This window comes from Patagioenas fasciata, chromosome 8, assembly GCF_037038585.1.
Source record: "Patagioenas fasciata isolate bPatFas1 chromosome 8, bPatFas1.hap1, whole genome shotgun sequence".
NCBI classification, from domain to species: domain Eukaryota; kingdom Metazoa; phylum Chordata; class Aves; order Columbiformes; family Columbidae; genus Patagioenas; species Patagioenas fasciata.
The window spans coordinates 38,279,106-38,306,383 of record NC_092527.1 but is presented as its reverse complement, the minus strand read 5'-3'; the positions used below and the strand labels follow the sequence as shown (position 1 = coordinate 38,306,383).

At 40.6% G+C, this 27,278-nt stretch overlaps 2 protein-coding genes across 8 annotated transcripts in view; both read right to left on the bottom strand.

Annotated features, from left to right (window-relative positions):
* Positions 1-1,240: 1,240 nt before the first annotated feature.
* On the bottom strand, positions 1,241-5,376 carry LYPD5 (LY6/PLAUR domain containing 5). The gene is made up of 3 exons (XM_065843651.2): positions 4,830-5,376; positions 4,019-4,135; positions 1,241-3,439 (listed from the first exon to the last, which is right to left on the bottom strand). Exons 1-3 carry the CDS (start codon positions 4,882-4,884, stop codon positions 3,234-3,236), a joined length of 378 nt encoding a protein of 125 aa, XP_065699723.1. The 5' UTR covers positions 4,885-5,376; the 3' UTR covers positions 1,241-3,233.
* An 80-nt stretch (positions 5,377-5,456) lies between these two features.
* TACC2 (transforming acidic coiled-coil containing protein 2) overlaps positions 5,457-27,278 on the bottom strand; it is a 115,496-nt gene continuing 93,674 nt past the window's right edge. For all 7 annotated transcript variants that reach the window (XM_071812214.1, XM_071812215.1, XM_071812216.1 and 4 more), the window contains 7 exons: positions 21,361-21,504; positions 20,386-20,462; positions 16,143-16,186; positions 9,460-9,620; positions 8,431-8,537; positions 7,170-7,290; positions 5,457-6,035 (listed from right to left, as the gene is read on the bottom strand). In XM_071812214.1, the coding sequence (XP_071668315.1) occupies positions 5,970-6,035; positions 7,170-7,290; positions 8,431-8,537; positions 9,460-9,620; positions 16,143-16,186; positions 20,386-20,462; positions 21,361-21,504 (720 nt within the window). In that variant the 3' untranslated portion in view covers positions 5,457-5,969. The remainder of the gene's footprint in view (positions 6,036-7,169; positions 7,291-8,430; positions 8,538-9,459; positions 9,621-16,142; positions 16,187-20,385; positions 20,463-21,360; positions 21,505-27,278) is intronic.

Genomic DNA, 27,278 nt, shown 5'->3' with positions numbered 1-27,278 from the left:
TTTCTCTGATCTAGATGTGAAAGCTCACAAGTCTCCAAGAGATGCTTATTCCTCATCAAGAACAAAGACAGCTTGGAACCTTTGCTCTCACTGCAGGAAAATTCAGATAAATATTGACACAAATTAAGTCGTACATTTGCATGTAGGCTCTTTGAGAAAGTGCAGGGCACTTTGCTCAGATGTGCCCTCCTGGTAGGTCCCCGAAGACTTGTGTTGACTTTGAGATAACTGGAAAAATAAGGAAACACCATCTGAGAAAAGGATATAAAGAAATAATGGAAATTATGGAAATTATGATTAAGGGTTATCTGCAAGTCCTAGAAGCTACAGTTATAACTGAGAGTTTCCTTTATAAATCAGAAATTACAAACCTCTTGCTTTGGAGACCTTTTCTTGAAGGCGAGAGGGCAGCATTAAACTCAAACCCAGTGCTTACCCAGCTGACCCACTGCATAGACCCAACTAATACAACAAATGAGAAGGAAGTCCTATCATTTTGAGTTGCAGCAGAAGGCATTTCATTATCCGTTTCTGCTCCTTTTGTCCCAACTGTCTGTCAGCGTTAAAGAAGGAGTACACACTGTACTGGCAACAATGAGTGGGTTTTGAGACTTCAGAACAACCAAGCTAGAGACAACCTCTTATTATTTTACAGATGACTTGGAATAGCTCTACACAGTCATAGCGATGGAAATAAAAACAATATTTTCTGTATTTTTAATTGATTTAAAAAATATTCCTTCTATTTCATTCATTTTTTTCTGCGCTTGTCTTTCTGTTAGTGTTTATGCCAAGAACCATTGTGAAGCACCTCTGATATCACCAATTCCATAAATACGGTTTATCACTTCTAGATAAATACATGCGTGGACACTTCAGGCTCATAATGAGGTAAGAAAACTGTCAGACCCATAAAAAACAAAACACAGCCCATTCTGTGCCGGTGGCAGAATGAAAGGGGGGTGGTGGGAGGCTCTGGATTGCTTGAAGAGCCAGGTCCTGGCTGCACTCAGTGGTGACAGATGGTGTTTGTCAAGAGGATAGAGCCTTACCTTCTTATTTTATCATGGAAATATCACAGGAAGAAAAACATCAACATCCACTATTTTATCTAGCAGATTTAAGAAACACATCCCACAGGAGAATAAAAAGCCAGAATTCCTGCTAAAAAACAGAGCACCAGATACAACTGGAAATCCCAATTAAAAGATGCAGTTTTGTTTATCAAGAGACGTTGTCAGCCATTGCATGTATTTTATTTTCTCGTTAAGGAAATGCGCTGAGCATATAGAGATTACATTCAACACAGATTCATCATTACAGGACAATCAGAAAATAAAGATACAATCAATACACATTTCCTGTAGCAGAACAGATTGAAGGAACTGATTCAAGCTGAGAATGAAATGAAAAATACTCAAATCAACTTAAGGGATTTTGACACAGATGAGATATTTAAGTCTAAATTAACTTTCTTAGCTGAGATCTGTTGCATTGTTGCAACCTTCATATTTAACAGTATTATTAGAGTTGTGCTTAGAGAACTGCCTTGTCTAAGAGCCTATTTGAACAAAACCCAGAAGAATAGTCCCAGTCTGAAGCCAAAATCTACAGGAGATGATGACCCAGACAGAGGAAAGAATACAATAAAAGAAGGAGAAGGTTTGGTCCACGTGATAGGCAATAGCTACAAGGCAGGTCAGGGTTAGACTCTACTTGAGGTTTCAGTGATTGTTCCGCTTGGAGAAGCTCTCTAGAATTTGCAACCTTAATAATTCTTCTTGTGAATGTGCAGAGTTCTATGACACACTGCCTGGAACTGATTTTTCAGAGAATTATACTGAAAAAAAGTCGCAACACAAATCTAGTGGAAAAACTATTTTGCCATATGCTTTGTGAGTTCCATAAACTTGATGACCAAATATTTTTTCAAAATGGGCAACTAGACTAGAACTTGAAAGACCACCTCTACTTCAATAACACTAGCTGGACTTTAAGCCAGTCCTATGCAAGTTGTGTGCCGGAGATTAGACCAGATCATCATAGTTGGACATTAAAATCTACAAATATCACTCATCTGCCTCTCTGTCTCAATTTTGAATCAAAGGAGGATCCGCTGTGCTCTCCAGTATCACAGACCCAGGACCCCGCTTAGCGCTATCGCGTCGTGCGTCACATCACTTCTCCCGTCTTGCCTGGTTTCAACATAACCACTTCAAAGGACCATCTGCCTACGACATTCTGGATCATTTACTTGGTAAGACTGCAATGAATTTGATTATTAAAGATATTGATTTAGTTCCTCACATCTCTAAAGATCTCCAATTAACTTCATTCACTTTGCAAAATAGAAAGGATTTATAAACCACCACAGATCAACTCAATATATTCTTACTCTCAAAGAATAAAGTTTAGGACAGTGAAGAATTCATCACATAGTTGAAACTGCAAGAAGAATTTGGATAAGCAAAAATGTTATTACTCAAGTTATAATTTGACTAGGAAACAGGGATTAACCACCTGTTCTCAAAACCAGCAAGAGAGATAGAATGAGCTGAACTTTGGAGGGCGTTTACCAGGTCAAAACAACTCCAAGCTCTTTATTATTATTATTTTTTTTTTAATTCCAGTGTTCTGTTAAGATTCTCAAAGGAGCAGAAAAGAGAAAATTTGAACTTTTTCTTTTCCAGGAAACATACATGCTATAACATACCTCCATACATTTTCCTCTCAATGACCTCTTATGAGTTTGTATTAATAGTAAATAATTTTTAATTCCATTTTTCTGGCTTTGTCCAGTTAGCAGATGTTCTCTGAAAGACTAATTTGGGTGCTAGAATTTTCAGTCACTTTGTGCTTGAAAACTTTAGGTTGCTTTTGAATGGCTGCCAACAGTAAGCAGCATTTGCAAGACATTGGTCGTTTACCCTTCTACAGGGCTACTTGCGGCTAAGAGTTCTCTTTATATATACTGTGTAAATTGTAGGAAAAATGTTACATATGCACACAGTCAATCCCTTATGATATAGAAGAAGAGGGCAGCGTTTCTTACATATAGGTCAAGATACATTTAGCAGAGGGAACGATTTTTATCTGAATATCTGTCAGGTCTGCCTACTGCTTTTTGCCTACCCAGAAGTATGGTACATGGAGTATCACGATTGGGAAATGTAATCATCCCTTTCTATTGAGGCAGATTTGATGTTTCAGGATACTCTTTTTCTTTTCCTCTTTCATGTCACCTTCAACAGCGGGTGCCACAGCAAGGTGAAGATGAGGAGAGGGATGTAGCTGGTGGAGATGGTGACTCTGGACCCCGGGCTTTTTGCGTTGCAGTTGTTGGAGTAGCAGCAGTGAACGCTCATCCCGGGCGCTCGGGATCCGTCCCTCCTTGCCCGCTCGCAGAAGGACCTGAACGAGCAGGACTTCATCACCCCACCTGGAACAGAGCCACACTGAGTGCACGGACCTGCCCACGCGCCTGCCCTGTCCCCTCCGTCCGCTCCGCATGGACCAGCCCTGAGCAACAACATCAGGTTTGGCCGGTCCTTAGAAATACGTAAATACAATTGCATCAGATTCCAGCACACTAATGAGCTCCTCAAGTGAAATAGTTTTAATTTATCTTACAAGCACCTGATGCACCTTAAATATCCCTGAACATGCTCAAGTCCAGTGCTTCAGTAGCCTTTCCTTCCTAATTTCCATGTAAGACTTTTAGTTTAAAACGGACAGATTTCACCAAGACGTAGGGAATACTTAAAATGCTTTTTTACAGCTTTCCCATAGCTTAGATACGGCTCATCGTGGTATACTGACAATCGAACTCACTGGGATTTTGCACCGGATTGTTGCTAAACCAACAAAACTAGAGATTGAGATTATTAATAGAGTTTATTCTGCGAGGAAACATTTACCTTTGTTTCTCCCCTTATCTTACACACTTCTCTTTCCAATACTGCTTATATATTTGTATTATTTAAGAATTAATGAGTCTGGACTGTTTGTGAGAACTTACTTGCTTGTCCCCTAAAGACCGCACATGCATCTGAATGGCCCGGACATTGCTGGGTTCCTTGTCTGTTACAGTCGTCATCGCTAGAACCTACACAGGTGTAACACTGCAGCGCTTCGCCTGCCATTAAGGAAAAAAAGACCATTTATAACAGCAGTGTTTAGGGTTTACAAAAAATATCTTAAAGTATCAGCTATGCACTCTTTCTAATTTTGTTTCAAGTACATGCAAAATCGCAAAAAGGTTTAAAAAATAACTAAAGATTCTGCAAGTTCTATCAATTTTTCTTTTTTTCAGACACGGTCCAGACAACTGATTTTAAAGATAAAAACCCAGCCATGTATTATTTAGTTGTTAGAATTTGCACTTAAAATAATCCAAGAGCAGCCGATATTCTGTAATTGCACCCACACCTTCATGAAGATTTCAGAGCAGCGTGCCCTGTAACAATTGGGGCTATCATGCTTTTCCCCGCTCCGTCATGATCTTTGGTCCACGTACCATGAAGAACTACGTTGTAAACACATAAAATCTTACTGCGATCCATATTTCATTTCCTCCTAAAGTATCTACCCAGGCAAACAGTATATCTATAGGGATATTTACATTTAAACTTGTTAGCTTTTACACACATTTACATTTACATTACACAGTAGAGGTGAAATTCTGTGCTGACAACCACATACACAAAGTATTCTGAAACCAAGCAAACTGAGAAGCCAGAATAGCAAAGAGGATAATTCCCACTTCAGCAATGCCTGAAGTGGGAGATGAAAAATAAACTAAATAAGGAAAGAAAAGGGAGTTGACTTACTTTTGAGTACAAAAAGGGAGCTGACAAGAAGCAGGCTGAAGACTGTCCACATCATGGAGATACAGGAGATGCACCATTAGCCACAAAAAGCAGTTTGTTTGCTATTAAAGCCTTAATGCCTATCTGACATTCCTAATCCTCTGCAGAGGATAACTTAGAGGCTAAAGAGGTGTGCGAGAATGCTACTTATCTAGCTGATTCTGGCTGTACTCCTAATCACATGGACTTCATCTCCACAAACCCTACAGGAAAATTCTTCCAGTGGTGGGAAGAAGAAAATGTATTATTCAATTTTCAGTGATGCTTAAGACCCACCATCCCACGCCACAGCCTCCAACAGTCTCATTCCATTTGCCTCTGTGATTTGCTGGGTCAGAGTATTAAACATTTTGGAGGATTAATTCTATGCTTGGGACATGAATGGTTCTAATCGAGCATATATGTATTATATTTATGGACAGAGGAAGACGCAGACATAGATAAGTGCAGGTAAGTAGCACATTCCTGTGACCCATGGAGTGCTCCAAGCAGTGGCCCAGGCACTGGTTTCCATGTAGCAAATCCTTAAAAGGTGCTGCATGTGAAGTAAGCAAGTGAAGTAAAACATAAAATAGAGCCATCCTCATCTTCAACTTTCAACGAAAAAATTTATTTACAATAGAGAATTTCATTTAAGTGACATGCATTTTCTTTTTTCTTCTTTTTTTTTTTTTTCCATTTTTAATTTTATTTTACAAATCAGCAAATGCAGATAAAGTTTACACTCCTTAAGGCAAGAGTCCCCATGCAAGTAATACATGTTTATATTAAATCCAAAAAGACATCCAACATGGGAACTCATGTACAAAGGGAAGGCTAGGATCAGCAATTTGTAATTTCTTAGAGAACTTGACAATCTCCCTGATACAGGAACTTTGAGATCAACTTGCTATGAATTATACTATGAAAATGCAAACAATAGCAAGAAATTCTGATAGTCATCTTAGTACTGCATACAATTAAATCAACTTTATTTAGAAAGAAAATACAGTAGTGCATACGAAAAAGTGAAAATATAACCTGTCCATGTAAATGTATGGACATCAGTGTGCCAATGGTCATATTGCACTCAATATCGAAGTCCAGAGATTTGGTTAAAAGTTAGCTTTTCCCCATTTTGGCAATCAGTTCATCGCAAATCTTTGTTAATTCTTCTATCTCTTTATTCTGGAAAACAAAAGGCAATATGAAGTATTATGAAAAATATTGTTAAGATGAATTTTGGTGGGTTTTTTTTTTAATTATCCTATCTTGGGAGAAGTGTGGGAGAATTAGATTTTTTGCCAACGTTGAGAATAGAATATAAGTATGTGCATAGATAGTAGCTATGTATAACACATTCAGACAATATACTTATTTCCACATACGGCTCCTCCGACTTCAATAAATACCCTTTAGCACTAGAGCACGCAGCTTTACAACTGTCATTCCTAGTAGATGGCAATAACACACAGCATAAATTTGTTTCTAGGCTGCACTTTTATAGCAGCATTTTCACCCTGTTTTCCAGGGGCTCTAAAGCAAGGCTGAGCTGTTCTGTACTGTGAGAAGCTCCTCTGCTGAGCTAGAGAACACGAGATATAAATAGAGATTTCCGACAGTCACTTTTCCCCTAAGCTGTACAGATTTGTATCCCATCATTTTGTCTGTGGTAGCAGTGGAAGCACGTAAGCCAGCACTGGAATTACAGCTGAAACTAAAAATGGAAACAAAAATTGAAAGAAGAACTGAACCAAGAAGAACTTAAACCTGAGAACCAAAGGAAACCAGGGGTCCTGCTTGGTGCCCAGGTGCATACTGAGATTTGAGCGAGTCTGTTGGCCCTGAGTGCTGGCCTGTGTCTGAGGTCAAAGCCCAGCAGATGGGTCCACCTGCCCGAACTGGTGCACAGGGCTGATTTTGTTATAAGGGTTGGGCAACAGGACTCCCTGGGCCAGCTGGATGTGAGGAAGAAATTTTTTACATTGGGGGTGGTGAGAGCGTGGCCCAGGTCACCCAGAGAGGTGGTAGATGAACCATCCCTGGAGACATCCCAGGCCAGGCTGGACGGGGCTCTGAGCAACCTGAGCTGGTGAAGATGTCCCTGCTCATGGCAGGGGTGGCACTGAGGGAGCTCTGAAGGTCCCTTCCAACCCAAACTCTTCTATGATTCTATGACACAAGGAGCTGGAGAGGTCCTTGGCCAGACCTTGGCTGTGCTCTGAGCTCCAGAGAGCTGAACACAGTCACTCTAGGGAGGAGGTTTCACTGAACTTTGTTCATCCCATTGACTTGTGTTAAAAGAGCTGAATTGCTGTTTACCTTCTGTTCCAGTGTTCTTTCCAAGGCATCCACTTTCAGCTGCTCTTTACGAAGGCTGGCCTGATACGCTGCTTGCTCTTGCTGCGCCTTGCCTCTCACTTGTGCAATTTCAGCATTGGCTCTAGAAAAAACACAGATTTTTGTCATGTCAGGTTCTGTAGAAGAAAGGACAGCAGGTACTGAAGGACGGACTGCACGTTAGCAGATGGGTGGTGGGGACAGGGCTGCTTTCTGCATGTCTTTGAAAGTATCCTGAGCCTCACTACTACAGACTTTTCTTGACTCTCTCTCCTGCTCAACAGAGATTGCAAAGTCTTTTTTTAATGTCCGTGTTGTTCCCTCCTTGCTTCTCTCAGATGTCTGCGCTTGGGTCATAAATCTGACTTAGGTAGAGGTGCTTTACGAAAGGTTCCAAATCTGATCTCCAGTTCTTGCAGACTCACAGCTGGGACAAGTGCTAGAAAGCAAACCCACGTCTCTCTTGGTTTTAGTCCCTGATCAGTCCTAGTGACCTTTTAGACACATCTCATGGGTCTAGAGGACTGTAATATGAACCGTGAACATAATCTCTAGAAATGCTTACTTGGTTATTACATGGCAACATAGCAAAAAAAAGGAATTTAAAAAATAGACTGGAGCTGCCTATCTTAAGCCACAATCCAGTATTCACTCCTTAGCTGTGGCTTAAGGAGCTACTATCCATGCAGATCTGGCATGATCTTTCGTGCAACTATTCCTCATCACCTTCAGCACAAGTTGGGCTGATCCAACTGGTATTACTGGGGAGAGTCCACCTGACTGATTCTGCACTGAACCAGCAGAGCAACACTTGCGTGTTCTGTTCTGCTGATTGAGGCAGGGGCAGTAACACAGTCCGGGGCAGTAGCAAGTCACACTACCTGTTGGTGCAAATATCAGAGCACAGCCCTCCATAGCTGCATAAACCTAGCTAACGGCTTCTTTCTTGACCTTCCCTAGAAAGTACATTGAAGAAACATGAAGACATTTGATAAAGACAGAAATTTAAGGTGTTCTGTATGGTCCCTTCTTGCAGGACCCTTTCAATATGAAAATAATCCTTTCTGTATGAATGGAAGGAATACCAGCACATTATAGAAATTCTCATTATTTCATTTCACACCCCACTCCATCACAGTCTGTGCTGTGCAGGCTGAAGGAGCAGGTTTGGGATGCAAGGTCCAGCCACAGGAATCTTCCTGCAGCATGAACGGAATGAGAAGAGATGTCTGCAGTCAGTTACCTGTCCAGTTTTTCCTCAGCGTGAATTTTGAGTGCTTGGTACCTCTGCTCTTCCTTCTTCACTCGTGACAAATATTCCTGCGCACATTTCTTTAACACTTCTTCATTCTTAAATGAAAAGGTTACATGAAATTTAATCCAAGAGACGAAGTGTAGGACAGGCACCTACTTGCAGGAGTTACACTTAGATATTTTAAGGGATGGAGAAAAGGAGGCTGAGGGGAGACCTCCTTGCTTTCTACAACTGCCTGAAAGGAGGTTGGAGCATGGAGGGGGTTGGTCTCTTCTCCCAAGTAACAAGTGATAGGACAAGAAGAAATGGCCTCAGGTTGTGCCAGGGAAGGTTCAGATTGGATATGAGGAAACATTTCCTCATGGAAAGGGTTGTGAAGCATTGGAACAGGCTGCCCAGGGCAGTGGTGGAGTCACCATCCCTGGAGGGGTTTAAAAGATGTGTAGATGAGGTTCTTAAGGACATGGGTTAGTGCTAGATTTAGGTTATGGTTGGACTCGATGATTTCAAGGGTCTATTCCAATCAAAATGATTCTATGATTCTATGTAGTCTAACGTGGACACCCCCACACAGATGCTGTCTGAATCAACATTACACAATGCAAAAAGCTTTCACAATTCTTCTGTTTGCATTCAACACATGGCTGCGATCCCTCATCTGAGGGTTACAGTATATCATACACTACAGACACCACCTCTGACCTGAGGTATCCATGTCCTGGGCTGTAACAGAAGACCAGAAGGCAGCCCTGACATATGCTCAGGTCCTGCAGATCTGTGACATCTATTGACATCGCAGTGTCACAGATGGGAGCAAGTTACTCTTGTGCCAAATCATCTTTTTTATCAAGCCAAAAAGAAAGTAGAAAGGAGCATTCACACCCTCCCCCGAGCACACCGCAGGCTGGTGTGGTTCATCAGATTTGACTGGAATGGAAGATGTGCCCTCTGTCGGGCAGCACTGCCTGAGCCTGCTCAGCTTTGCTCTTCAAAAGGGAGGAATTGGACATGACTCACCTTCCGAAACCCCTCCAACACTTCTTTCATCTTTTCATATCTCCTGAAAAGGTCTGCCAGGGATTTCTCCACTGAGTTCAGGTCTGCCAAAGCTTGCTCCTTCTCCACTATCAGCTGCTGAACAGTGTGATGGGAGACAGATTTCTCTCTCTGCTCATCCTCTGTTAGAAAGAAGAGAGAAGGAGGAAAAAAAAAGCAATTTTCAGAAGGGTAATAATATAATAATAATAAGTGATTTCACTATCATCTATATTTTCTGCTATACTTTGCTCTACGGTGGGTATTAGTAAGTTTGTGGGATCCAGAAAACTCATTTTTATATAAAGACACAATCCTGTTTTGCAAGAAGGTTGCTAAATACGGTGATATTTAAATATGGTGATGTTGGGGGAAAATGTGAATCTATCTCTGTACTGATTTATTTCACTTAGAACTCAGCTCTTCCCATGAAAAAGGTAGGTGTTGGATTTCCCTTGTTTGCTTGAAGCTGCAGTAGCTGGAGGAAAGGACATTTATTCATACTACGAGCACTGGCAATAAATGATTTGCCACTGCTGATACACGCTTGTCATCTCCTGGCATCTCTTCTAATCCTGCCCAAACAAGACACCTCATTTAATGGAACTGAACTTCAATTCTTCCCCTGGAAAAACAGTGTTTTGCAAACTCTTGTTCTTGGGATTACTGTAGGCAAGTGCCAGAAAGGAAATCTAACATTAGACTGACTTTCTAAGTTCTGGTTTGCAGAAAACATGTTCCGAGCATCTCCTGTGTATAATTAAAATTGAGGCAGGAGTGGTGGGAAGAAGACAACAGGAATCCAAATCCATATGGAAGAGAAATTTTCAGAGGTGTTGACCTCGTAATAAACTGGAATACCCGTATAACACAGGAAGAAAAAATCTGGCATTGTCTTCCAAAATGCTTCTTTGTTTGCTTCATATCCTAAAATATGACTCGTGCCTGTTTTAAGGTCTACTTTGAATGATACTGCAATGAAAATGAACCCACAAAATACAGCAGTTTCATATTACTGTTTTCTATGATGGGAACTAAAATAAGGTAAGAAGTGAAAAGCATGGGGCATTTCAAAATCTATCACTTTTCCTTCAGACCTTTATAATTTGAAATATAAAGAACTAAACAAGAGTTTATTTTTATAATTTGAATAGAGGTCTTCATCTGAAATCATTATTTCATAGCTTTGGTTGGCTCTGAAATGTCAGAGTTGAAACTGTCAGTTCCCAAACTGAGATGAATCTCTTCCTTTTACATCTTCAGTCCTTTCATATGCTTTTTTCTAGCCTAACTAAGCCCAGAGCAGCAGTGATGCCAGGTCATGCATCAGCTCATGTTGTCCCTGTCCTGTGTTCCCCTGCCCACCCCCTTACAGCATCTTCCTGGGGCAGAGCCTGACTTGATGTTATTTTCCTCTACGTGATGGAGAAGATTGAAAGAACCAGAGAAGCTCTCAGGATCTGCACTGAGTTTGCAGCACTGGAAGTTGTAGCACTTTTATTTTACTGGTGAACAAACACCTTTGATATGGCAGAACTGAGGAACACAGAGCCCTGTAACGTCAGGTCAGCTTGACAACATTTAACATTTCATTAAAAATAAACATTCTGTTCTGACTTCCTAAAGACATTTGGTGATCATCTGTAATGTCAAAATAAGTGTATTCTCAAGGAAAACGAGAAACTCACTGATTTACCCTCCTTCATTTATTTTTCCAAATCTGAGAAGTTGTCACGTTGTGTTCCAGCACCAGATTTGTTTAATCGCGCTGGAGATTACACAGTGTCTAGCTTAATTCCAAAACACCTCCTGGCAGGATCCTGTTCTTTGGGAAAACCTCTGTCACTGCGACTCCATGCAGGAGGGATCCATTTGCACGGTCACGTAATGTACTTACATGTATTTAATGTCACAACTTCACTTTTTCTCAGACTGTTGTCTGCGGTATTTTAGCAACTTCTTTCCTAATTTGTTTCTAGGGCAATGTAGAAAGTCAGGAATTCGTGACTCACTCCCTCACAACTACAGAGCGGTTCCCATTCCTCCCAGTGCATCGTGGTGCCCTCTCCTCGGCTGGACCAGCTCCTTCAAACCATCCTCAGCCCCATTTCAGCTTCTACATGGGAATTAGGGGCAAGAGACCTTTTAGGAAGAGGTTCTTCACCCAGAGGGTGCTGGACACTGGCTCCCCAGGGAGGTGTCACAGCCCCAACCTGATGGTGTTCAAGAAGAGACTGGACAACATCCTCAGACACACGGTGTGACCTGTGGGGTTGTCATTGCAGGAACAGGAGTTGGACTCAATGATCCTGGTGGGTCCCTTCCAACCCAGGACGTTCTATGAAACACCCGATGCTCCTGTTCTCCTCTCCCACCACATGCTACATTGTCCAGGGACCAGGAAGTGATCCCAAGGCCTTGTTAGGCTCCAAGTGAGAACAAGAAATTATATTGGGGAAGGAAGAAGCGACAGATAAATTGAAAAGAGGGGAAGTTTGCAGCGTGCTTTAGGAAAGGGGCATCTGACAATCTGAGATAACAGTTAAGACAGATTTTAAACCAATGGGTTTATACACTACAGAAAACAGAAGGTGGTGTCTGGTTGGAAGGGAACTGGAAGATTTAGGAGATATTTTCTAAAATTCTGATTAAGCTTTAATGAGAAAGCTGCTTAGTGGAACCATGCAGACAATAGTCTGCCAGTCAAATCGTAGTTAAGCAGTTACGGATACTTATTTCTAACCATTTTTATGAGGTTAGGTGATTAAAATATTGTAATTGAATGGCTTCCACATCTGCAACACACACTGTCCATGGCTCACCAACAATAACAACAGGATGCTCAGCACTAACACTATCCAAACTGACAGAATCAGAGCACCACCACAGCAGATCCGCTTTCAGGCTCAGCTCAGAATTACTCACACTACTTAATGGGAATGCAGCAAACAGAGAACAAAAGCAAAAGAAACTAAAAATGCGAAATGCTGGTGTGAAAGTTGGTGAAAAGCTTTACTTACCAGGCTTGCCTGTTTTGTTTTTGCAAGCAAATAGCAAGAAGCAACAAAAACGGAAGCAAAACAGAAAATCAGGAATTGTTAGGAAAGCAGAAAATAAGTAATGCAACAACCTGTAATGCACAAAGCACAACATCTGTTTGTATTTCATAATGAGAATTTCATTATGTGTTTAAACGGACAAGTATAAGGATACATTTTTAACTGGGGAAAAAACAAATAAAGTAAAAAAAAAAAACACCACGTGACAAATCCATCAATAAAAAGGAAATCCTGGACAGGGATTTTGGAAGGGAGCTGGGGTCACACGGGCTGGCAGTGCCGCTCAGTCCTCAGCTGCAAAACTCGGGCAAGAGTCAGCAAAGCAGCAGCACAAGCAGCGGGCTGGGCTGGAAAGTCTGTGCTTTTTAATCCCCCCTCCTCAGTAAAAATAACAGTTTGTTAGGGGCTGAGGCAAGTGTAAGAAAAAAGGAAAAACAAAGTTAAAGAATCAGTAAAAAAATAAGCAAAGAGATGCTAACAGGGGTCTCTACACTGACAGCTTGCAAGCTCTGCCTGTGCAGAGTGTGGCATGGAACTAATTGCATCAGCTCAGTTGGGTGATATTAGGTTTTATATATATGTGACAGCAAATACTAGACCTGCCACAGCCCTTGAAATCAAAGCAATTAGCATTTGCAATGCATGTTTTCATGCCTTTATAGGCAAACATGCACAATCATATAGTTAATATGGAATATTTTCAATGTTCATTATACATACACATGACAACCTGAAAAGAGCTGAGCAGGACCTATCGACCACACTGAATATTCATTAGAGGGATTTGTGAAATCGGTTTGCTTGCAATGGCCTCCTAACTGGGCCGGATAAATAGCTCAGAAGGGTTAAATCATAAATGAAACAGCACAGGCATTTCTTTTGTTAAAAGGCATCTTTTGCTTTAGCAGTAAGACGTTGTTGTGATAACGGTTCAGTGAAGTATATGCAAATAGCACACAGACAATCATTTCCCTCCACAATGTGCCACTTGGATGAGTGAACTCCTTCATCTAAAAGGACAGTAATTTATGACAAATGATGGAAGAAAGTGGGACAATTAGATCAAACATTGACATTAAACGGAGGGAGAGGAAGCCCCGCATTTAACGCATTACCATGCTGTAGGATTTGAATACTGCTCTAATTTACACATGCTTTCTGTGTCGCTGCTGTTGTTTCAGTTCCTTTGCAAATGGACAGCAAATTACATTATTTATAGCCAGAGCTCTTAAAAACTTGCCATAGATCATTTGAAAGACTCAGACTGACACTCTGCATTTGAAGTTTAAAAATCTTTCTATTTCCTCTGTGATCAATGGCCCAATGCTTTAATTATTCTTGATTTCTTTGCAGCAAGAGGAAATGGCAATTGTAGAATTCACTATGTACACCATGGCTGTGCCTTTGTCTTAAGACCCCTATTCTATCCCTTCTTTTTGCACAGCAGTCTCACAATTTGATTCTTTTTTTTTAAACTGTGTCTCAAAAATAGAATTTGAATTTATAATAAAAAATTAACTTCTGTTGCTACCTATATGCATATACTTGGGAAAAAGGATGGGTCCTGTGTTTGTACACCTGAAGGGGCAGGTTCAGGGACAAAGCCACACCAGAGTATGTTTGGTGTAAAGCAAAATGAATTAAGCTCTTTGCATACTCTGGTCACTCCTATTTTAACGCTTGCATGACAGGAATGACAGACACTATGTCAGAAGGCAGGCAGATTTGCTCAGTTGCACATACAAAAAGCAGTGGAGGCATAACACCATAGAGAATGAAGCCAGGCATATTATTATTATATATTATTCATTATTATATACCTTATTATTTATTTATTATTAGCCTAGTAACATTTATTTGTAGGGCCATTTTTCCCTTCACTTGAAAGGCAGTTGGGGTGTCTCCCAACATTTGAGAAACGCAGGAAGGCAGCAAAAGCACCGGACATTGAACTGATTCCCCTCACTCTCTTGGGGTAAAAATAAGTAAATTCACTACAAATGTGTGTAAACACAACTCAAACATTAATTGAAAAACAAAAAAACTTAAACTGAAATATTTGGGGGTCACACAATACTGACTATATATAAGGGGACTGCCAAATTTAAAAGGGGCAAAATCATATATGCTGATAGCTGTAATAAAAATCCTTCCCCATTAAAAAGCTGTCAGAAAGATGCGGGTCTGGCTGTCGTGTTCCAGGCACACTGTGCTCTCTGTGCCACTTCTCTCAGGGGGAGTAAGAGGAATAATTTCTTTCTTTTTATTTTTCAATAAATACAGTGCAAACAGCCTGGATTCACAACACCTTCTGCTCACGGACTCTGTTAGCCGGGCCAGCCTTTCTTTTGCATCTCACAGCTCAGGTTTACCTCCTAGACCACTCCTCATGGCTTTTAACAGTGTTTCATAGTTCTCCACTGCTTTACTCGAGCTTGTCCAGATGAGCTTAGTCCTGCTTTCTCATCAGCCACTGCTTCTTTATGAGTTTTTTACGGATGTGGCAGTGCTGGGTTAACGGTTGGACTTGATGATCTTAAAGGTCTTTTCCAACCAATATTCTATTCTATTCTATTCTATTCTATTCTATTCTATTCTATTCTATTCTATTCTATTCTATTCTATTCTATTCTATTCTATTCTATTCTATTCTATTCTATTCTATTCTATTCCATTCCATTCCATTCCATTCCATTCCATTCCATTCCATTCCATGCCTATCCTATCCCTATCCTATCCTATCCCGCTCTATTCTACAAAATTTTGGCCATAGAGAACCCATGACCCTGCTCAGCCATTCACCTTTCTGAGATACAGCTTGAGTTGAAGCAGAACACGGTGGCATAAACCGCCGGCGCTTTCTGTAGCCAGACTAAGAAAAAGAGCTTTGGAAATCTTATGAAGAGGCTTTAAAATCACAGCCCAGGCGCCAGATCTCCAGTGCCAAGGAAGCACACAAGTCCTGTAACTTTGGGGTTTGAAATTCTACTACATGTAGCTTTTTTTAATTTGTGGGGCACGTGGTTAACAAAGGCGTTTTCTAATTATTGTGAGGCAAAACATGTCATAATCTAGATCTTAAAGGAGAAGCCTCTGTCAGTAAATAACTGGTGAGGTGGACTGGTTACTCATAATCTCTCAGCTGGGATTGGAGTTAATCTAGGTTTTGGTCTGCCCAATGCACTTAGCACAGATAATCCCTGTTGTTGTAAAGAGCTAAGTTTGGTATCTCCCATCAAACAGTTGGGAGCGAATGACTAAAGGGTTTTTAGGTCACTGCAAATCTCTCCTGCAGATACCCATGAATTCTAGGCAAAGCACTTGAACGTGTTTCCTATGGGACAGTTTGCTTTGATGCAGAAGAAAACCCCTGACCTTTCTGTATTACCTGGACTGCCTCAGGGGCTGTTTTCTGAACAACGAAGCCCTGGCTTTTCATCCCAGCCCGGCAGCACACACGGGGTCCTCAGCTGCATTCCCAGTTCCCAGCAGCAGCAGATGCCGCAAGCATCCAAATGAAGCCCACAAACTCTGACCACGTTTCTATCGCTCTCTTCAGAACATCAAGAGCGGAGGACAGCATCTTTCAGAGTAGAAAACACCTACCTATCATCTGAGCGATCGTCTTCTCGTATTCTGAAACTATTTTCCTATAAGAGGGAAAAAAAAAAAAAAGAAGAAGAAATGCTTTTGGCAAACAGCGTAATTGCTAATGCTTACTTAGAAAATAATGCTACACAGTAACTGGAATACGGAAAGAACCCCTTCACATTTTTATATGTTCCTTAATACCCGAGTAATAAATAAAACTGACAGTTCAAACATTGCACCTGGTTTTTAATTCTCCATATAAATCAATATAGGTGGGAGGAGGGAAGAGGGATTGCTTTCAAACACATTCTGTTTTTTGAAACATGTCCAAAGTACTTTACCAATCATGATTTAACTGTCAACATAAGCACATTGGTTTAATTCGAGAGTTACAAAATGTCTGATTTTTCCATTTCTTTCTCCTCTCTTCTCCATGTTTGTTTTTGCTTATTTTTAATGTAAACCTTAAGTGAAGTTATAATTGGTTGCAAGTAAACCTAACAGGAGCGTAGTTGGCCCTCATCCAAAATATATCTAATTTTCCACTCTCCAAATGTGACAAAATGATCCATTAGCACTTAAGAGAACAAGACAAAAATACGCAATGATGTAGCACACAAAGTCCATCGTGTCCTGTTTCCCAAAGCTGTTTTTGAAACAGAGGCAGCAAAACGTTACTTTTAAGACTATGTTGTTTCATATACTCACAGTAGGCTTTGAGTTTCCTTCTTGAAAAGAGGTTAGCCAAAATAAGCAGATTAAATGTGATTTAGAAAGATGATCCATCGCTTTCCAGAGCCAAATAAAGCTAATGAAATGAGACTAGCTTGATCTGTGCTTTGATTCATGAGCCGCGTAGGACTGTCTATGAAAAACAAAGTTACCCCACGCTTCATCTGAAGTGGATATTCAAAATAGCCCACTGGTGTTTGAATAGGTCTCCTTTGAAGTCTTAGCTCGCTTGCACTTGCTGTTTTCAGATAATTCCACTGCAGCCGGTGAGGTTACAGAAGAGATGTGGGGCAACCCTGAGACAAAAGTCAGTAAGGAAAAAACTAACTAAAAACCCCTGTTTTGGTGACTGGGACCAGAGCCTGGTTCTGCACATCTCCCCGCTGCCTCCACCGGCATCTGCTCCAATGCTGCTTTCCCCGCTGTCGGTCCTGTTGTTTTAATTGGATCTCTTTTTTTTTTAACCACAAATGACACTTTTGAGAGCAAAGACAACTGCAATGATTTTCCCCTAAAAGGAAGGGATTGGTTTCATGTCCAAAGAAGATTACTTCAAAAGCCTGCTGTAAGCTATAAGGATTTTAAAGCCATGTCATGTCCTTGTAACATCAGGCACCTTTAGGAAGTTTTATCATCCTAGAAAATGAAGCCAAGGACTTGGGGCAACAAACACAACATTAAACACTGTTACAACACCACAGCATTTCCCAGCCCAGGTTGCACCATGAAAGTTGGTAGCACAGTGAAGTAACATTGTTTCTTATTTGTAGCAGCTTAGACTAATCATCATAGACTAGTTTGGGTTGGAAGGGACCTTCAAAGTTCATCTAGTCATACCTCCCTGCAACGAGCAGGGACATCTTCACCTGGAACAGGTTGCTAGTTAAAGTAGGTTCCACAGTCTCTCCATCATCCAGTGTTATGAATCACATGGCAGCTGATCAGTAGAAGCAGATGCTGCAATGGCACGTTCGTTTCAATAATATTCAATTTGGAAAGCAAGGTAAAGTGAAGTCTTGTTTCAGAGGTCTCTTTCAGTCCAGCAGCCTAAATAATGGTCACTATGGCTGGAGAACCAGAGGATGCTGGTCACATCTTTCCCCTCTGTGATGAAACATCTTAACCCTAGCATGACATGCTGCATAGGCTTAACTTCTCATATTTTAGATATTCAGCCTATGTATTGACTTCCTGCAATTTCATAAGTCATGAAAACACCAAAATCCAGGGCTACAAAGGATCTCAGAGGTCATTTGCTTGACTTCCCTTACTGAGGCATCATCACACCTCCAAATAACCATATTTAAATATTTCTTGCCTGCCTCTCTTGTACCCTTGGATTATGGTACAGCTCACCAGGTCCCTCCAGCCTGATGTTTTTCTGGAAACTAAGCTGAACTCAGGATATTCCAGGCAGAGCGTGCAGGACTTAGGCAAAGGAGCATTGCTTCTCTGTCTGTGGAAAGTGATACTTTTGAACCTGCAACTCGAGATAACCCCTTCACTCCTTGCTGATCATTACATCATATCTAATAGCTGGCTCTCTAATTTACCACACAAGGACTGTTTCAACATTCAATCTTGCAAGAGAAATTTTTCGTTGTGCACATGTGCATATTTTATCGTTTTGTGACAACAGTAGTCAGATTGTTTTTCCTCCTGTGTGTCCTAGGGATGTGCTTGGGGGAAATTCGGCTTAGGTAATATGGTTTTTGGTTCAAATTAAATTTTATTGAGGGTGTAAACACACAGCAAATCACTATGAGGAAGACGATGGTACAGATTTCCAGTGTGCCAGCTGCTCTGTGTCACCCCCTGTTCTCCTTTCATTAAGGAATAAGCAACCTCTGCCAGTGCCCATCTGCACCCAGGCAGTTTCTAAAGAACAGACCAAATTCCACACTTGAGCATGTGCTGAATGCTGAGACATTCCTTACACAATTCCTAATTTTGCTCATCCCTTGTTTTCCTTCCTCGGTTTGACTACTTGCAGCATCTCCTCTCTGTTTTGCCCCATTATGCATTTGAGTGCTGTGCCCAGGTTTTGTTTTCTTTCCTAAGCAAAGTGCAAGAGAGGTGAAAGAACTCAGCTGGGCACTGGGAGACTCTTTTTTTTCAATCTAAAGAAATAAAGCGGCTGCCCTTGCCTTTTGCAGATGCTTCTCTTCAGATGCTTTGGCTCAAATCCCTGCGCTGCCGCTATTCCAATTTGCCACGTGAGACTCCATCATCCTTGCCAGTGTTTGCTGAGCTCTGCACCGCAGTTCCCTTTTTCCCCTATTCCCCAAGTATAGTTTTCCTGGATATGAGCAGGAATTGCATCTGCAAGTCATGACCTGATAAAGCTCATTGGCTTTAGCTTAAAACCACAAAGACATTTAATTTTGGGAAGAAGCTGATGCTAGAACAGAAGTGCTTTTGAAGAAAATGCAGTCTCAGAAGCCATCGCAGAAATTGCTTAGAAGTAGGGTGCTAAAATAATCTTACACTTTCATTTATGAGTTAAGAGGTGGGGGTCTGTCTGTTTGAAAGTGGAAAATAACAGGCTTTAAAGACTCCATGAAATACTTTTTATACACTATTTTTTACAATTGATGACTCTCTCAGATTCAGATCGATGAACAGGTCAAGCTCACTGGTATGTTGTTCTTATGGTATTACCAATGTGAAAAACAGAAAGGTTGAAACTTCCAACTGACTAAATGGGAGAATAAAATAGCGATTCTTTGAAAAGTACTTTGTTGTCACCGTTGTGTGTGGCAGGACCTGGTCTAGGAAGGAAGGTCAAACCAGTTATGTTCCCAAATACAGATATTTAATGTAACAGAATATATTAGAACAACAGATACACCTAGAAGAAACATAAAAGCTCAGGTTCCTTCTATCAGCTCTCAAATGGAGCAGCAAAATCCAAATTGATAACTGGAATCAAGCTTAGTGTGTGTAATGACTGAAGTTCATAGAAAACGGTATAGAATCTCTTTGAAAGTCAACACTCAGATGCCAGAGTGGTTCCCTTGCAAGAAATGTTTTCCTACTGACAAATGGGGGATTGTTTTCTATTTTTAAAGAAACTTGTTTGAACAATCTCCTGGAGGAAGCCTCTACTATTCACACCTATCTGCAAAACTTCACATTCTTTCTTCTGCTGGCAAAACTCTTTGTGGAGAATGAATGTTAAACTGGCACATGCACATCTCTGCCAGAAATGCCACTGTGCAAGCCACGGCAGAATTCACAGCACAAACTGGGGGAAATTCTTCCCTTCCATTCACCTAGGTTAAGACCCCTTATCTCAGTATTTTAAGGATGTAAATGAATTAGTGACATAGAAGTTTTCAATGATTACGCTCTACAGCGGTGCTTACCATGCAGAAAAATGTCAAAATATCAATTTAGGATTAATCCAAAGCCTGCAGTTAAAATAACTAAACGAATTCAGCTAACAAAACCAGCTGTGCAGCCATGGTACTCTGCATAGTATCCATGCTCTGTCAGTGTGATCAGTGGCATGTTAATAACCCACCTCATTTCCATCACTTCCCTTCTGCTTTCTTCATATTTCTCTTTCCACTCAGACACTTCTCTTTCCTTGGCCACAATCTCAAATAAAGAAAGTAAAAGAAAAATAAAAAAGAAATTAAACTGAGTGATCCATTTAAGAGGAAATTAAATAAGTGTACCATATTTTATTTAATATCAAATTCAAATTAACAGAGGTATAGTTTTCGAATGCATAATGGTTTCAAATTTAAGCATCCCCAGTGATTTTCTTCTCTTTCAGAGTGTGAGGTGCAATTAAAGAAGTTCAGATGTGAAATCCAGTTTTGATAAACTAACTTAGGAAAGTAAACGCAGTGTTGTTGTCTGACATTTCATTCCTGATTACAAAAATGACACTTTTCAAGAAATAACATATTACACTAGGCTGTGTCTGATTTGACCTGGTGCCAAACCTGAAATATCTCTGTACATGGTCCCATGGTTTGTGCTCTAAGGAGGTTCCACGGCTTCTACACACTTATCTAGGGCTACCTGTTTAGGAGATTTTATACCCAAAGGACTGTGCTCCGTTGTGGTCCTTTCATTCAAACAATCTATCATAAAGCTGGGAATATTCTAACCCTAGATTGTGCCCATTTTATCTTAGCCAGACTAATCTTAGATGTAATTTTGTAAAATACATATTTTTTTTCCTATTTGTAGCATCTTGCAGTTTTTATAGAATTACATAGCTATGTCAAGATGCACAGAGTGCACTTGAGGTAAAAACAATGAAGATTTATTTTCATATAATGTCTGCTTTTCACTTGTGTCAAAGAAGCAAAACTCACAGTGCGGCACCTTTTGCCTTGGTAGCCTCTAGCGCGGCTTTAGCACAGTTGAGAATAGTTTCAACAACAGAACAAGAGTTCGTAATATGAATCATTTGGGAGAAAACAGGCAGGAAGGAGACCACAAGGGGTACATATTTCCTTTTCCAAATTCTGAAGGAAATTACCTCTGCTCTGGCGAGTCGTAGCGCAGAGTCCAAGTCTTGCTGGGGGTAAAGAAGAGCCGTGGTGGTCTCTGCGTCCGAGGCGCCGATCCGGGAGTACAGTGCACTTTTAGAGATGGACACATCTGCTGGGATAGCAGGTTCTCTCTGTGTGTTTATTTTTTTTTTAAATACAAAGAAATGAACCATTAAATACGTGTGAGGCTCAGATGTTTTCTGGGTGTAGTGCTAGGCACCAGGGTCCTGAGCTAGGACTAGAATCCCGTGCACTGCTAAATTATAACAGCAATAACAGTGACAAGGAACCGAGTTTAACTATCATAAAATACACATTTAAGATCCACAATAAGCACTAAGAGAGCCATATTACCCTTATAGAGAGAAAATGAAGACAGCACTTTGCCATCAATATTTTAGGTTCCTATATTAAAAGATTCACCACTTTCTGATGCAGAAATTTCATCAAAATTATTCACAAGAAATGCACATCAGCAGAAAAAGTCAGAATTTGGGGCAGAGACCTTGTTACAGGGGATTTTGCTTCCATAAAAATAGATCAAGAAACCAGAAGCAAAGGGACAGCTCACTTTCTTAGGTCTGACCTGCCAGTATCTGTCATAAATGATATTTCATAACAACTGTGACTATCATACAGAATCATAGAATACACAGGTGATGTTGCTGCCCCACTGGCATTTAGCATGCGATTAGTAAGTTAAACGAGGTTTTACTTGTAGCTGCCAATTTTGCTCGTGTCAGCAGCCCAGATTAACTCGGGAGGAGAGCAGCACGTGAATTGAAGAATGGAGCAAAAAAGAGGTTTGTGACACCGGGATGCAACGTCTTGCAAACAACACTCGAGGCACAAACAATTCAAGTTACAGTGCGTTAAAAACAACGAGTTCATAAAAGACAGTTAGGAAGGTGCTAAACAAAAAAAACCCACCATATTTTTAGACACCACCTGTAGCAACCCTGAGAGCAGGTGCCTCTGCAGCAGAAGCGCCACCACAGCTGTATGTCCCCCTATATGTCCTTGTGTCCCCTGCCTACATTTTGCATCTCGTCATCAGCCAACAGGCATGTCCTACTGCTCGGCTGGGTATTGCCCCTGAAAAACCTGTTTTCTCAGCTGCTGCGGGGTCACTAAACAATTTTAGGGGTGGAGGTGACCATATCCCTGTGGCTGAGCTTCGATGTTTCACTGTTAAATACGCACAGAACCAGCCAAAGGAACCAGGGATACTGGGGAGGGGGAGGAGAGGGGCAAACGATACAGACACTGTGGGTATCACCAAACGCTGCTTCCTTACAACACTGCGCTAAAACAGGCTGGAGAATCAAAAGGTCACCAAAAATTAAAATAAGTTTACTTTTTTGAAACCCTCATTGAAACAGAACCAGGTAGCAAGTTGATGGTAAGAAGCATTTCTATGAGCTCTGTGATGTTTCCAGGCTCCAGAGCAGAGAAGGGGGAATCCCTCCATGGGACCCTCACAACTACACTACACCAGCACAGGCTACATCACCCTCAGGATAATTCTGGGTGACGGAGCCAAAGAACCTCCACATCAGGGGCTGAGGACCTGCTCTGGTCCCCTTATTGCCCAGGGACCCCTGGCAGCCCCAGCTCAGGGAGCACGGTGGGGATGATGGGTTTGGCCTTGCCCAGGGACCTGCTCTTCAACTTATCAAGTATTTTCCTTTCTCTTTATATGAAATCCTCCCACCAGAAGAAGTTTCATAGACTCTTGTGTCTGAGTATGGCTGAAATTCCTTGAATTTCGGTGACCTAAGAAGATACTTCAGGTGGTACAGAATATTCAAACACGTTGGCTCCAGCAGGGAGGACACAAATGCCCAGAAATCCCCCTCTCACCGTTTCTGTACTCACAAGTCGCTTGCTAAGCCGGTGTCAAAACTGCATTTTAAAACATGGAAAGTGAGTAGATAATGTCTGAATCAAGGTTCAGTCCTCCTCCCCACAATGTGCACACAAATAGGCCTCATTAATTCAACACCACGTGCTCTTGTTTCAACACAGATAAAGCAAATTTTGTCAGATGCTGTTCCATAAATCATTCATTTGCTCGCAGTTGTTCTTGCATGGTCTAGAATAATAGGACGGATCCAAATCCACTGTCAATTTTGTTGCAATCTCTTCTGAGTTCTCACATCAACCTTATTGAAGAAGCTTTATTAAAAACTACATAGAACGCTCACTCGAGATAAACACAGGACTAGATGATCTGGATATCACAATGTGAAGAAACCACACCAGCAACATTAAAAGACTAGGCAAGAAAAATTAATTAGAGCAAGAATAAGCTAAACAGTACTGACAAAGCACATTTATAATATGTAAGAGAATCTCACTAATTTGCTCTGTACTTTTAGTTCATTTTTAAACATGGGAGACAATAGATTACTACTTTTAGAATTTATGGAGCAGGCCATCCCTTCTCTACGTTTAACCGTGAGCACACAAAATAATGATCAATGCCAACATAAGTAGGAGATACAACTTCAGATCCAGTGGCTTCTCCTACCTGAGCAAAAAGCATCACAAGATCTATCAAGATTACACAGCCTGTATTCTTGAAAGTATCTCCAAAAATACAACAACTATGTAGGAAAGAAATACATCTGGGACACAAGCTCAGACATTTATGTTAATGCATAAATACAACACCGATGGTGCTGTTCACAGACCTGAGTAAAGCTGAAATAGTCAATAAATGAAAGTACTGCTGGCTCAACTCAGTATCCTAACTTCAAAAAAAAGTACTTTAGTTCCTTCTTAAACACAGGGCAAGAAAAACCGAGAGATAACAAAGAGTCATTAGATCATCAAAGCTGTCCTCAAAAGAAAGGTCATCCTGAAGATCAATATGTTGAACTGTATCATATTTCAAAAGTCTCCTGCAGCTTAATTTGCTGGATCTCATGAAGAGATGGCTGGAAAATATTAATTGTAGCAAAAGAAACACAAATTTCCTTAAGCTTGTACAAAAACATGTGTCAAAGTAACTGAAAGGATAAGGAAAATCTTTAAGGAAAAAAGAACATTTAAAGCATTTAATAAATACTTATGTATTTTTTATATCATGCTCAACCCATCACTAATATGTTTCTTCTAGTTCTTGCTTGCATTTGAATAAATTGTAGAAAAGAATAGTAATAGTGACATGTAAAACAACTTAAAATTTCCAAAACCCACTGTAAAAACTCTTGGAATTTAACCATTGAACAAAAACACTTGTGGTAACGGTCCAACCAGTATTGTCCTGACTCTGGAAACATCTCACACGAGTCCCACCCGGGCTGCTGGGTCCTCTCTTTGGGAGGAGAAATCACTACAAGTCTCTGTGGTTTTATTTCAAAAGCCACTTTTACACAGCTCCAAACTGCTTTACAATTCACAAACTGTTATTCGCTGCCTCCAAATATTCCTATCGTGAGAAAATACTATAACCTGACCAACAGAATGATGGTATTACCCAAAATAACTGTCAGTGCTTTAAGTTCAATGCCTAATGGCTGAGATGGTAAGCAGTTAATTGGCGTAATAATAAGTGTAGGGATTTGTAAGTCACTGAACCTCGCACAGAAAGATTAGAGTCTACAGGGGAATTACTACTAAATGTAGGTCACGGCAATTGTAGTGTAAATATTTGAGAGCCCAATGCACTTCTTCTCTTCCCAGCATCTTTTACAGAAACCAGATATCTGACCAGAAAGGGAATAAATGCACATTGATTAACCCGCGGAGGTTATCTCACTGCAAGAAGGTCAAAGTGAAAGAAAAGAGAAAAGGGCACTGGAATGAAAATGGAAACTAGTTTTTATGACACTGTTTAGAGGAGTATGTATTTAGCTCTGCTGAAAATCAGCTTGCCCTTTAGAAGCAATCAAATACTGCTCGGATGCGTATCAAATGACCTACTCTTGTAACTAATTGATGTGTGTGCAGACAGGTCGATGGAGGCAAAACATGACCTATTTGTGCTTAAAAACACATTGAGAAGCAAGTAAAATTCAAGCATAAGTTCTCTGGTTGTAAAGTTTTGCTAGAAAAAATTGTATCCCTGTTTGAAGGAAAAATTCTTCCCTCAGTAGCAGGAGAGCCCCCCAAAGCCACGATGCACCAACCCCATCTGTGCCCAGACCTTCTCTTTCAGCTTCTTTCTTTTACCTGGATCTTATTTCAACACCAAACTCTACATCATCTCAGCGTCTGTAGGGTGATGAACACAAACCCTTTCTGTTCACGTTGTACCTATTAAAAAATGGCCACAGGACATTCTAACAGAGACTGTTTAATAAAGAATTATTAATTCATCTCAATGCTGGAAGACAGAAATCTCTGGCAATGTAAAAATAGACAAATAGTGCTGCTGTTGTTGAAGTTCATGACTTTGGTTTGGGAGTGGCAAAATAACTCCCCTCTATCCGAGAACAGTCCTATTCTCATTCCTAGTATTAGCAGAAAATGCTTGTATTTAATCTTTATTTTAGGTGAGCTAACTTGCCATAACAAGTTGCTGTGCCTTCATTTAGCATCCTATTCTTGTTATCCATTCTGTAATGGCTTAGCAAACGTTAAATGTAATTATTCAACATTAAGAAAAAAACTGAGGCCAGACAACCAGAAGGGAATTCTGTCAGTAACATCCAAATTTAAGTCATTGCAGTCATCTGCTGGATCCTATTATATTTAATCCAGGCCATCAGTCTCCGTAGGTCACGAGGGTTGTCATCATAGGCTAATTTAACATTACAACCTCCCACTGAAATAATAAAGTTACACAAGGACAAGAGTCCTTCCCAGCCTAAAATGACACCCACAGCATTCAGCTGAAACCATTCATATGACTTGGGGCTTTGTGAACGTCAAAATGCCACCGATTCTCTGTCAGAGGGTGGAGTTCTGCTTATTTTTCTCTCCTCGTCTCTGCTTCTCGTTTTGGCTGTCTTTGTTACACAGATTAATGGCATTTTCTACACAGTCACATGACATCCATTCCCCTTTTCCAAAGTTTAAGGAGTTCATAAACTTGTTCTAGACAATAGAAGATGCTGTAACAACGTTAAAAAGCATCTTTAAAATATAACTCCACATAATCAAATACATACTATAACACTTTTGCAGCTCAGAAACTTCCCTGAGTAACACACAAGAATTCCCAAACATACAAACCTATTATTTTCAGTCTAAAATGGTACAATTTGTGAGTTTCTGAACTGCTGGCTGGTAGCAAAAATACAGATATGTAACAGGAGTTTTTTGGATAACCTATGAAGAGTATCTAGGTATTATTACGTGTTTCACCTCAAGTGTTTGCTGGTGCTGAATATGCCGACAGCTGTGTGTGACAGCAGAGAGCTGGGAGGACAAGAAGGCAGAGAGAGAATAGGAGAGGATCTGGAGAGGATCCCACCTCACCCTCTCCTGACACCCACTACTCCAGAGCAAGGGGACACACACATGCTAGGACTCGAACAGGAAAATGGTATTTATTTTACCCTCCTTTGTCCTTTGTGTTCCTAATTACAAGGTTTCTCATGAAGTCAATGACATTCAATAAAAGATGATAGCCACATTCCTAAAAGCACCCATAAATACGTGAGGAATGAGTTTATTTTGGTAAGTGTACGTGCACCATGGAAACAGCTGGCTCATGGGCTACTTAAAGTAAGCAAAATAAATCAAATATAATGATTCTTTTTTCATAAAATACAGTTAATCTTAAAAAAACCCACCACCTATGCTTTTATGAACTAGCTACTTTAAGACTGACATTTAAAGCACCAAGAAATTCTACCCTATAACCAGCACAAATGCTATGATGCAATGAACTCAAGATGGTATAGGACCAGGCTAAAGACTTCCCACTCATCTATTAATATAGTATAAGAAA